Genomic DNA, 15,279 nt, shown 5'->3' with positions numbered 1-15,279 from the left:
AATGAATCTATACACGGTAAGTAAGGCCTCAGGAATAATGAAGGAGCCTGTAAACTAAAAGATCAAGATGCTAACCTACCAAAGAAATTTTACTATACCTTCATGTTAAAATATCAGTGATGAGCTCAACTTCCCAATACTATGATATGAATACTATGATTATGATAAGTATGGTAACATATAGCACAACATATGCAGCATATGCAGCACAACATTGCACAGCCCCACTTAGATTATCATATGATACCATATCAGATCAGTATTGCTTTGCAGCAGGACTCATTTTTCTATTAATAAATGAGTCAGTCCGGTTAAATAATAATTTATGCCGGCAGTAATAAAAATGTCAACTTAAACACATGCATTTAGTTACAACCAGTTCAAGCATCCTGATGTGTTGCAGTTATCTCTAAAAATGGACATATAAGATTCCCTCAACCCACTACCAAATTACCATTTATCTTCAGCTGGATGAATACCCTAGCTTCTTTTTTCTAGTTCTCCCTGCAAGCTGATAAACCCGGAAGACCTACATGACATGGGCTACATTAGGAAATTATTAAATATTTGGGACCACGGCTGAATGGGGTATGATCAGTGTAAGGGGTACTTGATTACTATAATAATAAGTAATAATGGTTGAGAATATCCCACCGCACATTCGTGGTTCTATGTTCTCATTAATGGTAACCAGCAATTTACCATCATTAAGGAGCTGAGGGGGAATGATGAGGATATCTTTACAGAACAATGTTAATTGGAAATGCAACTGGCAGTGGTTCTGATAAAGTGTGGAAAAATTCTTCCTGCCTTCCGGCTTTGTTAGGTTTTCTCTGAGATCTCCAGTTTCCTCCCACATACTGAAATTAGATTAATTGGTTTTCCCCAAATTAGCTAGAGAAAATGTTAGAGTCATTAGACTATGGCTATAGCAGGGATATTAGATTGTGAGCTTCTCTGAAAGGCAGTAAAAAAGTTTTATTGATGCTAAATAAATACAAGAAAATAATATAAATATTTCCTCTCATTGTCCCGTATGTCCCTATAAGATGTCTGAGCTGGAAGGACAGGAAGGACAGCATGTGGTAGGGTTACCAGGTGTTTGCCAGACTCATAGGGCCAAATACCTGCTTCGGGAGCAGTGACTTTTACAGCCTAGGGATTGTATATGGGTGACTCTGGATTTATCTGGTTTATGGAAAATTTCAGCAGCTTTACTACCCATTCATCTCATATAAAAGTCCTTTTTCCGGCATCTTTTATTACAAACACTGTGCCTGTCTCCTAAGTCTAATTCTGTGTTGTTTCCCACTCAAACTCACTTACAATGTAGATTTTAGGCCACTCCAATGCATATTGCATAGACATGGTCTACCATTATCAGAGAAATACCATGCAGCCATCTCTGATATTTATGAAAGAAAGAAAAAAATGTTTTTATCATTTTATTCATATTCATTTTACAGATTTCTTTTTACACTTTAGCGTGAATAATGACCCCAAAGGTCACCCCAGCACATGGTTACATGCATGGCAGATGCATACTTGCATGTAATACATATTTCTGCTATTATTCCTTGTCAGTAGGACATAAGCCATCAGACCGCCTGTGGCTTGTCAGTTATTAACAGAACAGCTTATTCCAGTACATGCTGTGCAGATACAGAAGATTAGAAACTCAGATTTCATATGATAATTCCAGAACAATATAAAACAGAAGAATGAGTTATGCTTAGAAAGGTTATTTACAGATATTTTAAATCACAATTACCCATTATATCAGTTGTGTTTTTACAGATACACTCGCTAGCTTCAAACATATTTTGTGCAATCATAGATTCTGAATTTTGCATACTTAAGGAGCCCAAGTTGTTGCTAAGCCATCAGTTCTGCCCTTTAGTAATCAAGTCCAGTAAGTCACAGGTGTCAGGAAAGCTTGCAGCAGAGCCGCCATCATCAACTCAGCTCTCAGCTAAATTGTAGACAATCATTTGAGGTTTCACTTCTGAAATACTGTCTGCAATCCCCTTGTGGTCCAATTAGGGATTTTTTCCACATAAGAACTTATTGAACAAATACTGTATAAGAAATACCATTTTCTAACTCAAAACAACAAAATAGCTGATAAAGTACACCAAGTTTCCAGAAGCTAAATTTTAACCAATAATTAATTCTACCTATAGGTGCCCTAAAACAATATGTGTAGTTTGTAATAGCACAATTCCTGATAATGTGGAGTGATAGTTTCATCATTTTTCTTTGGGCTTTTTATGCTTTTTAGGCTTTGTCTTACTGCAGTTGTTTTTATGACTGATGCGGAATGTCAGATGATTGCATTTTAAATAATTTGTAAATCATAGTGCACCTTTAACTTCCCACTTTAGAATATACCAATTAGTGAAATAAATGAATAAATACATAAACAGTAAAGCACAATTCTTTCACAATTATTTGAAAAAAAATGATTTTCCAATGTCCAGCCTGTCCTGGCTAGCAAAGTTCAAAAACAGATCAATCAAAAAGATAATGGGACTCATTTATTAAGTGAGTAGTGGCTATTTGGTATGTTAAGTGACTATGACTATTTGCTATGAATACCCAATCAAATGCAAAGGAATATTTAAAAAAAAAAATTGTATGCACATGATTGGATGGCTGAGTTCCACCTTATTCACTATGAATAATTAAATATCCTTTGAAACAAAATAATTCATATTGCTATGTGAACAGCCTAGACTACTTTGATAATTCATTCCCATTACTTCCCTATGGTCAGACCCAATGCAGATATACTAGAGCCTGAGATTAGGGACATATTTGGATCTGCCCCATGATTTAGCGCTTCTGTACAGCTACTGGCGGCTGACACCTGGCACTTGGTCACTTGACCGCAGTGCTGGTTCTTAAAGAACCAGCAATTTCACATTTGACAGCTGCATTCATTCATTCTCTATAGAGCTGTCACTGAGAGAAGGGGCAACAGTTCCCTGGCATGAAGAAGAAGTAAACATACAACAACTATATGGCCAGTGTGAATACAGCTTAAATGGGAAATACTGGGAATTACTAAGTGAAATTATAGCCAGTTCATTTAGAAAACTGAACTATCACCCTGCAAGGGTTTATTTCCTGGTCCCCTATCCCGGGTCCATGGCCCACTAGTGGGCCATGGCCATCTGACAGGTGGGCTGCGGTTCTGGGGGGGGGGGGCGCACTGGCCAGAACTGCAGACCATGTCTTCCATACGGATCGCAGGCTCAGGGCAGTGGGCGTTGAATTAGCTTAGTGAGCGAGGTGACGCTCTACTGAGTTCATCACATTTACTAACCTATGAAAAAATTCCCTTTCACACAGTTAATTCACTTTTTTAAGTAAACAGCCTAAACTCGAAGTTTAGTAGGTCAATCCCTAACGTGACAATCCTGGTTTATGATTCAGTAGACTAAAATATCTCAGCAGCTGATAATTAGCTAACAATTAGGCTCAATGATTAAAGTAAAATACAAAGTCACAAGAAGATTTAACCTAATTTGTAACTCTTATAAACATATGATGAAGCAGGTATTTGCAGAATCAAATCATTTTTTTACTGTAACTGATACAGAAAGAAATACATCATGGTTTCTTATTCAGACTTCTTAGGGAATCCTATTTTTCAGCTTAGATCCCAGATGGTATAAAGAAAGACAAACAATCAATTCTGGACTTTCAATAGATTAGCAGTGGGCAAAGCATGGCCTAAAGGCCACATAACAAGCGGCCCTCTGAAAGGTCATGTGAGGCCACTTTTACAAGAAGTAATTTTTCCCCATAGATGTTCTCTCTATATAATAAGTTGAAATTTCCAAGTGGTTACAAACCCAACATCCCACGTGACTAGCACACTATCCAGACAATAACTCTTTTAATATAAAAAAAAGTTCTGATTTTTATTCATCCTTAATTTATCACCTTTTTCTGGCTTTTTATGGCCCATGTTACAAAGAACAGTAACCCCATGCCTGATGCACAAACAAATCCCTGGACATTAGAACACTGCCAAACCCCCTGCAGGTATATTTGTTTTCTGGCAAGGCAGTGACTTTGATCTTGTAACATTAAAAAACTCAAACAGTGTAACCTAACATAAAAACATCAAGAAATACAACAAAATAGAATACTGAACCCATGACAGATCGCATTTTAGGACAATGAGTGACTAAGTTATTTTTTATTAGTTCATTTTATCACATTAACTTTTTAACTGTAACACTGAAAATGTATGTTTGTATGAACTTATGATTTCTTCTTTCACCAGAGTAAATAAAACAGACACCTGAAAAGGAAAGACATTGCTTTTAACCTTGCAGAAAAGACTTTTGTGCTCTTGAAAGTTCATCTATACAATATTTATCAGGATTTACCCAAGCCGTTTTTGCCGCTAGCTGATGTACATGGTTTCCATTCCATGGTTTACAGATACTTTGGGGTCTTTTGTAGAATTCTATGCCATCCAATATCTCATAGATCAAATACATAAAAAAGAAGTAAACAATGGGAATATCAAAAAGGGTAAGTAAAAATATATTCTGGAACTACAGTGCAACAAGCCCAGCAATTCACTTGTATGATGGTGAGATGATGGTAAGAAATACCAGGTCACAGTCTGAAGTATGATCTTTACTCAAAACTCAAGCAAAGTTAAGGGCACATTAACATTTTCTATTATGTCTATTATATGTCTAGAATAAAAGAAGGGAGAGGTTAAATCTTTTTCAGAGATCATTGATCTATATATGATAGTGAACTTCTAGGTTTCATTGACACCAGCCAAACAAAGAGATGATACAATGTAGGATTAGTAAAATGGGTACAGTTATGGAGTAACTCATTTGTCTTGTCTCCTTGGCTTTGTGTTAACACACACCTATATGCTGAAGACCAAAACTTTTTTTTTTTAAAGGTGGTCAGACTTCTCAATAATTCAAGTGACATTTGAGAGCACATTGCTGCCACGCACTCTCTTAACCCTTATGGAAATGGTAAAGCTTTACTTCTTTTTTTTACACACCACTTCTGCATTTTGACTTGATAAATAATGGCATGGTGTAATATTTCATGTCTTTGGTGTTCCTTTGAGGTTGTATTTACCTAATTGTATCACCTGCTATGAACCTGGTGATGTTATGTGATGATACATAAAACATTAAAATTGAACAAGGGTGTATTTTCTCTTTCTAACAACTGTATACTACTGAGGAGCACTACCAGGAGGGACTACAAATAGCTACTTTTTTATTCCCATGAATTCTTGGTATGCCATTTATATCCACTCTAAGACAATAGGCCTAATCTTCCCATAGACTGGTTTGTCTTTTTTCCCACCAGATACCTTAATACATTTTGCAGCATTTTCTGGCACAAAGATTAATCATTAAACATTAGAAGAGTTTCAACAAAGTCATTTCCAAGCAATATGTTCCTTTGTGATGTGCTGGAAAAAAATACTCTAGCATGCTGCTTTTGAGTGCATTGATCTGTAGTTTGTCATTCATGGCAATTTAAATACAGTCCTACAATAATTTAACGCAACACAAATCAACACATGGCTACACATGTCAATGCAATGTGCATTACTGCCTGCCTTCCAGAGACAAGTCCTAGCAACTAATACATTGTTTTTAGCCTGTGTGCTCGTACTACTTTTTGAGAGGAGGAACAATTGACACATAAATTATACTTAATATTCTGCAATATGTAAATGATTAAGGCCTTTTTTTAAAAAAATTAAAGAAAACAATGACAATCCCGTATAGAAGTACCAATCCCTGAGGGCCAGGCTTTATAATATAGAAGGCTCATTTTACCACACAGTCATCAACATTTTAAGATTGATTCATTTCAATGCTTTTGTGTTTTTTCTTTATTTCTACAGCCAAGAGATGCGTTACAGAAGCACAATCACTATTCCACATGCAAATCTAACTACAACAGCCCACGGAATCCAAGCCTTTATCCCCAATGTACATCAATCATAAATGGAAAGTCTATAGACTGATATCACAAACAACAGAAATAATAAAATCATGATCCTTAAAAAAAAACATACCCTGTTGGACAACTTTCTGGTCCAGTTTGTAAAAAAACGTTATGTATTTTGAGCAAATCTGCAAAACTTTATTGCAGGCCAGTTACAGTGACAAGAGTTGGTACAATATCTGTGCTAAATTATTGGATAACATCCAGTGAACCCATCAGGTTTGCCAGGAAGTAAATATCAAGCAAACTGCTTTTCAAAACCCATAACTGCTTATATTCACTTTTGGTAAATTCCTGAGATCTGCGTCAAGCTTTGGATAACATGAATCATTCCACTCCAGTTGAAGTAAAATATTTATTGATTGTTTTTTTTCAAATAATGTGTTTTGCATTAAGATGTTGCTCTTGGCAGTATTTCTCTGAAAATATGTAGAACCTCAGCAACACAGAATATGAGTCAAAGGGGTCTGTTTATAAAAACATTGAATATGACATTCACTGAACATTCCCGAGTGGAGAATCTTCCAGGTCTTTGTGTTTTAATGGCAGTGATTGATTCTCTACCAGGGAATGTTTCTGTGAATGTCAGGATTACTGCTTTATATATAGACCTTTGGGTGTATTTTTTTTTCTTGTTTGCATTGTATTAAATATGTATTTTTGGTATTCTTCATTGTAACAGCCTACAATAATTTAAATAGTAAGTAAATAAATACATAAAAAGAATAGACAAGCGTATTCTACTAGCATATTTTATGCATTGTTTACTAGACTGACATTTTCACATTGAGATATGTCATGTACATTTGCACAGTATCATAATTATCTACGGGTTTTTATTGTAGACATTTTTCCACTTTGAAGTTGCTTTAAATTTAACACGAAAATCTTTCATGTTTTATTGAACTATGGCATCTCTCTTAGTACATACATGGCACAAGGATTATAGTGATAATTAACGGTAAAGAAAAAAACACAATGGAAATAATATCACCGGAGAAGACTCCTTTATTGCAATGACTTGTTGTTTGCTTTGACAAACTAAGGTTTCTTTTTTTGTCAAACAATAAAATGTGTTTCATTGACAGGGTTGCTTATTATTTTAAGCCTTCTGTCAGAGTTCAAGAAGCCAGTGAGTGACAGCTGAATCATGCTGTATCTATCATGGAATTTTTAGCAATTGAAGATGTATCATTTTTCATCACTTACAGATGAAGTTCATTGCCTCACTCACATGAACGGAATAAAGATCAACCGGGTGCCCTCTTTCTAGCAACACCATTTCACACTTGGTGCGTCTGGGTGCAGGGATACATGAAAAGATAGGGATTCTGATTGTGTTAACTATCAAATGTATACAAATGCACCCATACACCCTATTGTATGAATACACAATTACTGAGATATTGGCTTCATTTAGCATAACAGCAATCTGCAAAGTAAGAAAATCATAGATACAATAAAGCTAGGTATTTATATAAATGTGTGGATGTAACTTTACTAGACAAAGTTATTAACACAATATTTATTGAATATAATGTTTGCTTTCCTAGAACTAGGACAATTAAAAAATGTATGGGCCTCCTTATATATATATATATATATATATATATATATATAGCCTATTGAAGGTAATAAAAAGTTTTAAATATCATTCTGCTTTTGCTCCACGTTTCATTTGCTCCACATATTTTCTTTTTGAAATAATGATGTTTGTCTTTCAATATGTTATCTGATGGACAAACATATATTGTAACAATATATTACAAAGTGACAGACAAATTGTAACAAAATATTACAATGTGTCTATTAGTAGCTGGTATACTAAGGGTTAGGGATTGTCAAATTTCTACAACATTCACACAATGGAGGGACATAGACCCCAGCAAAGTCTTTTTAGGTAAGATTATGGTAGAGTCAGGACTTACAACCACACATATGGAATATTTTACAGTAATGGACAACAACCCACAGTGATTTTATTCTGCAGATTTTTTTTACGCCTTTCAAGTGTAATTTTAGTAGAATCAAGAAGTACATTTTTTCAATTTGACTTTCAATTTTACTAATGCTGCACAATGTACAGTGCATTGACGAAGTAGGACTAGGTAATTTTCATGTAGAGTTCAGGGAGAATCAGGCCTTGCGACCAAAGGGATATGGCTTTATTATTGTTATTAAAATTACACAGTATTTTATATAGTGCCATCATATTATGCAGAGCTGTACAAAGTCCATAGTCGTGTCACTAACTGTCCCTCAAAGGAGCTCACAATCTAATGTCCCTACCATAGTCATAAGTCATTATTGTAGTCTAAATTTAGTCAATTTAGGAGGAAGCCAATTAACATAACTGCATGTTGATTTGGGATATGGAAGGAAACCAGACAGGGAGAACCTGCAAACTCCATGTAGATAGTGTCCTGGCTGGGATTACACCATGTCCCACTGAATACAGTGCATTCTTGCTATGTGGGAAAGAGGCCTTCTGATTCCTATTAAGGGTGGATTTAAATCTTCCCAACAATGATGAACAAAGAAAAATGTATTTTTCTACAGCTAAGTTTGGAAATATTGGAGCCTGTTGCAAATTGGCCTAAATGTAAAAGAAGCACACATATGGGTACTACAAGGTTGATCTCCAGTTTTTATATGCAACTGCTATATATACCAGAACTTCCCTTGGTACCTGCCACCTATTTTTCCCTACATAGCAGCATTCAGACTAGAAGAAGAAGGGTAGTGATAGTGGTAATTAAGCACATATACATACACTTGTACTGACAGTCCACACACTGACAATAGGAGAGAGTCAGCAGTTAATAACTTGTCAGTGTGGTACTGTTCATTGTCCCATCAGCAGGCTGCAGGAGAGAAGGTGACACCATTGTATGCTTTCATGTCAATTTACGTCAATGGAAGTGTCTTAACAGTTGTCACAAACTACATATCGCATCCAGGAACCATACTACAAACCACTGCAATGCAAACACAACTGCATGCAAATGCAAGTACAGCTCATGTCCAACAAAACAGTAAACTGCGGAGGTTTATCACACGCCTGCAACTACCCTACCCTCTGTGGTTCTATTCTTTGATCCCCGCAACTTTGTTAGATCCTCTAATGACGTAAAGGTAAGATCAATAAACTACAGTGCATGGTGGGGGACACAGGCATCTTACACTCTTAGAAGTGCTGAGTACCAAACAGACTGACAGAAGCTGTGGCTGTGGAATGGAAGAAAAGTAGAAGACATAGTTTTCCATAGGGTTGAAAAGGCCTAGAGAAACCTGTGACTGTTATTTTGAGTTAAAATTTTCTGTAATATGTACACCAGTACATAAACGTAAAAGGCATGAAAAGCAAAAGGTAACCTACGCCTAACACAGTTACTGTGTGATCTGATATTCTCAATAGATGGAAGTATGTCTATCATTGCCTGTAAAGTTGAAGGTGCTGTGTAATCCCTTTTAAAAATGATATGAAAGTGAAAAAAGGTGCTAGAAAACGCATACAGGTTTTTCCAACCTGGAAGAAAATAATCACAATACCATTTCTTAATAGTAAAAGGGAAAAGATCCTTCGATATACATGTATTTTAGCAGAATAACAGCAATAAAATCGTTGCAGGCCATTGAATGGCCCCCTATTGTTCTCTGTGACAGATCTGCCCCTATTTATTTAAGGAATTATATACAGTCAAAGGTAGGAAAATTTTAAAAATGTATATAGCAAAAGTATAATGGTTAAGTAACAAAAGAAATTTAAGCTCATAAAATGCAAAAACACAGAAGGTAAATGTAAGCTATAAAATGTATTGTTCACAGTTATTTTGGCACAGATGTATTGAAGGCAAGATTCAATTACAGAGTGACCACCACAACAAAAGATAGTGCAGTAAATTGAGCCGTATGGCAAAGGGTTAATGTTACAGGCCACACTCACAAGCCAGTTACAAAGCTTTGCTCATATATGAGCCTTAAGGGTAAACACAGCATATTTCAAATACATGCTGCTGCTGACCACTGTGACCTTGACCCCTGCAATGTCCCAGCCTCCAGCAGCTGAAAAGCCCCTGCAGAATTTATCAGCCTAGGTCTACATCCCTACTCAAATCTAATTCTGACTGATGACTATGCTGGGTGAAAGACAAAGAGTGATGGAAACAAAAGGAAGCCAGAGGCATGGCTCAGAGACAAAAGGCTAGTGACCACAGTATAACACTAGGAAAAGTTTTAATGTTTTAAATATTTGTTTCTTAGAAGTGTAATTTAACTTAAAATATAGGTAAACAAATCACTAAACATTTTAAAATCTAAAATGTACTAGAATAAAGATTTTTTTTTTATATTTGGGTATAGAACTATAAATGCCATATGACAGGTGGGCCCCAGCTCTGGCCAGTGCAGCCCCCCAGCAGGGTCAGGAGAAGGAGCCACCAGCCAGAGCCGTGGACCATGTGTCCCATACGGATTGCAAGCTAATATCGGTAGGCGGGTTGTTTCTCTGGACACAACCCAACCTCTCTCCCAATGCAGGTTTGGATGGGAGAGTGGGCAGGTTCTGGCATCATGACGTCAGTCTGGGGGGAAGTTTCTTCCCCTTTAAGTGACACACGGCTCCCCGCGCATGCATGGTCCAGAGTCCATAAGATTAGTGGTCCGCAAGCTCCAAAAGGTTAGGGACCAGTGTTCTAAAGGCATTCAGGACAAAGCCACTGCTGAAAAATTAAGGACCAGTGAAGTAAATTATTTAGTTATTGCATATATGAGGAGAAACTGTTTTGATTTACAGTATATACTGGAGTATAAACTGAGATTTTTTCACTCAAAATTGAAATACAAAAATTATATTGGTTTATTTTGAGGTCAGGCCAGTAGATGGTGCTTATAAAAATTATGTAACAAACTCTTGCTGTCCGAGAAATAAAGGACACAGCACCATCTCTTGATGGCAGACAACAATTTACAAATATTCTTTGAATAGCAAGTTATCCATCTTAACCGGCTCAAAGGAATCAAATACTTTAAGCTGTAAAATGTGAACAAAATATAGATCAAGCCCATATAATTTTAATATTTTTCCACTTTTAAATAAATGTTTGAAAAACACACACCATGTATTCATTTACATAAGTCTAACTGACATTTCTATTGATTACTGTTTAAATATGTTAACACTGACATCCATTTTTGTGACATAGACACAGATCAGAGCATTTTCCCGTACTTTAATTTAAAATTAAGTACCCTGGTTTGAATTCAGATCAGTTTATATTCGAGTAAGTACAGTATGGTAAGCATACCTTTTGATAAAAATTGTTAAAAGCAGCTACCATTAAACCAACAAATGGTCCTCACCAATCCCATTACCATATCAAAGAATGTGTTTAAAAAAGCAGATAAGGAATACAATCTCCAAAAAAAAGGAGATTAGTAAATATCATTTTCAGATATTTATATACCAGAACATGCCTGTTTTATATCAGAGCTTCTTGTAGGTGAATCTAAATTTTATTAACCCCTACTAGAATAGATATGAATCTGCTAGAAATGGGTCTGTACTAATTCCCAGAGTAGATTAAAGCCAATTAAATGTAAATTCCTTGGTAGGAGAGGAACAAAAAGCTGATTTTTATCTTGCACTTGAAAATACCGTACCCATCTTAGCTGACTCAATCTGCCACTCATTGTCACTGAACAAACAAACAATTACGCTAAGAGCAGTTATGGCAGAGAGCAAATCCAGAAGACAGACAGAATCACTAACTACAAAGGTCAAATGGAGCATCTGACAGATACTGCTTATGACAAGCAGATCTAGGTGCAAACTGGCTAGCTTTTGTTCTGGTGAAAATCCTCACTTGTATGATGCTCAGGTACATGCTTACCTTCTTCTTGCTGCCTCTACATAATCCAGTTTCATTTTTACTGGTGTAACAGGACAAATAATAATTTGTTTTTAATGTTGAGACTGCAGGGTATATTACATGTACGTTCTGCAGACTGTGGATATATAGAATCCCATAGCATCTATCCAGCAGTCAATTTTCATTAGTCTACCTGTACTAATACAGACATGGAAGGGACAGGTGTACAGACATAATCCAACCACACTCATGTTGAACTATATTCGGACTCCTCCAGTGCACACTTAACTTACTCTTTTATGTCTATGAACAAAAGAGGCCAAGCCAACATGGACAGTTGACAACTTGACTTGGTCATGACATGACTGGGAAAGTGTATATTTACCATTTTTGAAGCATCTGACAACTTGCTCATCCTCCTCTACATATGGCTTTCATCACACACCCTATCATTTTAAGGACATAGTAGTACAAATGCAAAATGTCTTACCTAATTACCATATACCACCTCTGTGTATCAGGAATACATTTATTGGTTGTTTGACAATAGTTTATTTCTGATAGCTAGCAAGCATAACTCTAATTCTAGAATAAAAGGATGGGAATATAGGAATCCAGATGATGTACAGTGTAGAAAAAAAATGTTTTTAATTTTTGTGCAAATGGGGGTGGGTGAGCGGGAGCACTCTAGGCCAAACTCTGAGTGAAAGTCCCTCTCCTCCATATGCATTGTGGAGGAGAGGGATTTACCTTCAGGGAGCGTTCTCTCTTTTTGCGGCGGCGGAAGTATCAATAAATAGGGGAGCAACAGAAAGGAGGTGGCACCAGAGCTCCGGTGTCTCCAGCTCCGGTAGTTCCTAAAGCCCCCTGGTAGATGGCATTAGGCCGGATCGGCCAGGGGTCGTTAGGCCTAAACAAACTACCGGCTAGACCATATCTGGCCTAAAGGCCGGAGTTTGCTGACTCCTGATGTAAACTGTATAGAGACACTATATAATTGTCATACTCTAAATGCTCATATTTATTGACAGATTGGCAGTCCTAGGCTATGTTCACACTGTCTTTGAAGTTGGGGTGTGGTTACCACTTCCTTATGCCAGGGATCTGCTGCCTCCGGGGAGTCGCTACATGTAGCTTCAGCCCCATAATAAATGAATAGGGTTGGCAGTGAGTATTACTGTACTAGCTAGTTAAATTTGCAGATGTTGGTTCTTTAGAAACCAGCCCTGCAGTGCCAGTGATTGAGCGACTGTCATGTTGCCAACCATAGGTAGCGGCATGGGATTGCTTAATCTGAATCTGCTTTTATGAACAATTACTGTACCTACATGTTGCAGAGCTACTGTGTGTTCCGTTCTATGGAGAGGCGGATGAGCGGAAGGCCTCCTCCTTGCAGGGAGCAGAATAGTCCTCCACAGTGGTTGGTCATTAAGTGATCCATTGTGGTGCATCACAGAAGGACATAGTGGGACACTTCCTAGATTTTCACCAAAATGTGCTCTAGGCCTTCCCTAAACCTGGGTCTTAAAATGAACTTGTCACCAGATCATGTAAATAAATAATGTATTTACATATTATAAGCAAGCAGTAAAAGCACTTTAAAACAAGACCCTATTCATCTGTGTATCTATAAGCATTAATGAGACATTCACTTTTTAATTATTTTTGCTCAAGAATCTTGACAAATTTTCAGACTTTATCTAAAAAAACAATGTAACTGAAACCCTTCTCTAGAGTTGTTTGTATCCCAAAAAATAATACCTTCAGACTAGTAGCAGCTAGAGAGGTCAGTGATTGTTTAAACCTCCTTTAATGTTTGGTAAGAATTTGTAAATAGTATAAGAAAAGAACACATTTTTATTGAAAATTCAACTGGCAACTTGTTGGAGCTGATATGTAACATATCAAATGATGTAAAGTCTGAATTTTAATGACAATCCATTTTAATTGCTAATTTTAAAATAAGGAATTACCAGTTTCGATCTCCCAAACATAAACCGAGTCATCTTCACAACCGACAACCAAAGCTTCTTCCACAGGGTGCCATCTCAATGTCTTTACAGGAAACAGATGTTTTCTAGCATGGAAAAAACATAATCGCTCCTGTAGATTCAAAAGTGCCACTGAGTTATCACTGCATACACAGTAGATACTCTGGAACAATTTTACCTAAGTTAGTAAAACACAAAAAGAATAATGTTTTCAATAATAATTTTTGAACTTTTTCTGCACATCTAAGTCAAGTTAAGTTAGGTTTCATGCAACAAACAAAATACATTTTTGAATGGTTAGATTACAGCAGGAAAAATGTGATGGCTTGGTATTAGTTATGTCTACCTATTATTTGTCAGCGCTCTTCTGTCATCAACAAAGACCCTGATAACTGACCTCTTATCTAATATAGGTACACGACCAGGAGAACATAGAAGAGAATTACAAACACAGAGGTCCCTTATGGACTGATGGAAATCTGAACCCAATGTAAATATAACTACAACTTATTGATCTTGATCCAAAATTTATGAATCGGCTCCAGTGTAAATAGGAAAGTGTAATAATTTATTTAAATTCTATTCCCACAAATTCCATATCTGTATTTAAAACTGTAAAACTGTATTTAAAATGATTTCTATGTGTTATAGATACATTAAAAGATAATTATAATATAATATTTCACACTGTTGGTATAGCGCCCAGATCTGGAAAACCACCCAGGTTTGCTTGCATTGTCTTTGCATTTTTGGTGTTGTTCTTTCTGGCAACTGCACAGCCGGAAGCAATATGTCACTTCCGGAACCATGCCACAACCTAAAATCAGCCATACTCTTTTCAAGTCTATCAAAAACTATAAGTATATATTTTTGCTTGAATTTGGACACTTCCAGACTTGATTCCATAGACATAAAATGTAAAACATTTTATTGTAATTCCCAGTGGCAGATATTCTTCTTTTTCATTACAAGAAAGAAAAAAAATCAAAACTGTAGGATGCAATACGTCTGTAAGGATTCTCATTTTTTCAGGTCATGGAATACCAAGGGGTAGTCAAATCCAACTTCACTTGTTCTGCAATATTTGCTGCAGTAATTTAAATCACTCACAGTGTTATGTGCTTAGAGGTTAGCATGGAGTTTGGAGTTTGCTGGGTCTCCCTGTGTTTACGTGGGTTTCCTTTGGGTACTCTGGTTTCCTCACATTCCAAAAACATGCAGTTTGGTTAATTGGCTTTCCCCCCAAAACTTGACCAGTGGTAACTTGACCAGCCCCTTTGAGGGACAGCTAGTGACATGACTATGGACTTTGTACAGCTCTGCGTAATATGTTGGTGTTATATAAATACAAGTAAATAAAATATAATAGTTAAATAGATAAATAAATAGATAGATAGATA

General features: G+C 36.4%; 1 protein-coding gene across 1 annotated transcript in view; it reads right to left on the bottom strand.

Annotated features, from left to right (window-relative positions):
• The window catches only part of WDR72 (WD repeat domain 72), a 109,328-nt gene that overhangs the window by 61,269 nt on the left and 32,780 nt on the right, over window positions 1–15,279 (bottom strand). The window contains exon 13 of the mRNA XM_072402360.1: window positions 13,862–14,057. Coding sequence (XP_072258461.1) covers window positions 13,862–14,057 — 196 coding nt within the window. The remainder of the gene's footprint in view (window positions 1–13,861; window positions 14,058–15,279) is intronic.

The sequence above is a fragment of the Pyxicephalus adspersus genome, chromosome 2 (assembly GCF_032062135.1).
Source record: "Pyxicephalus adspersus chromosome 2, UCB_Pads_2.0, whole genome shotgun sequence".
In the NCBI taxonomy this organism is placed as follows: domain Eukaryota; kingdom Metazoa; phylum Chordata; class Amphibia; order Anura; family Pyxicephalidae; genus Pyxicephalus; species Pyxicephalus adspersus.
Note: the sequence above shows the minus strand (reverse complement) of the source record. Positions and strands in the feature narration are given on the sequence as shown.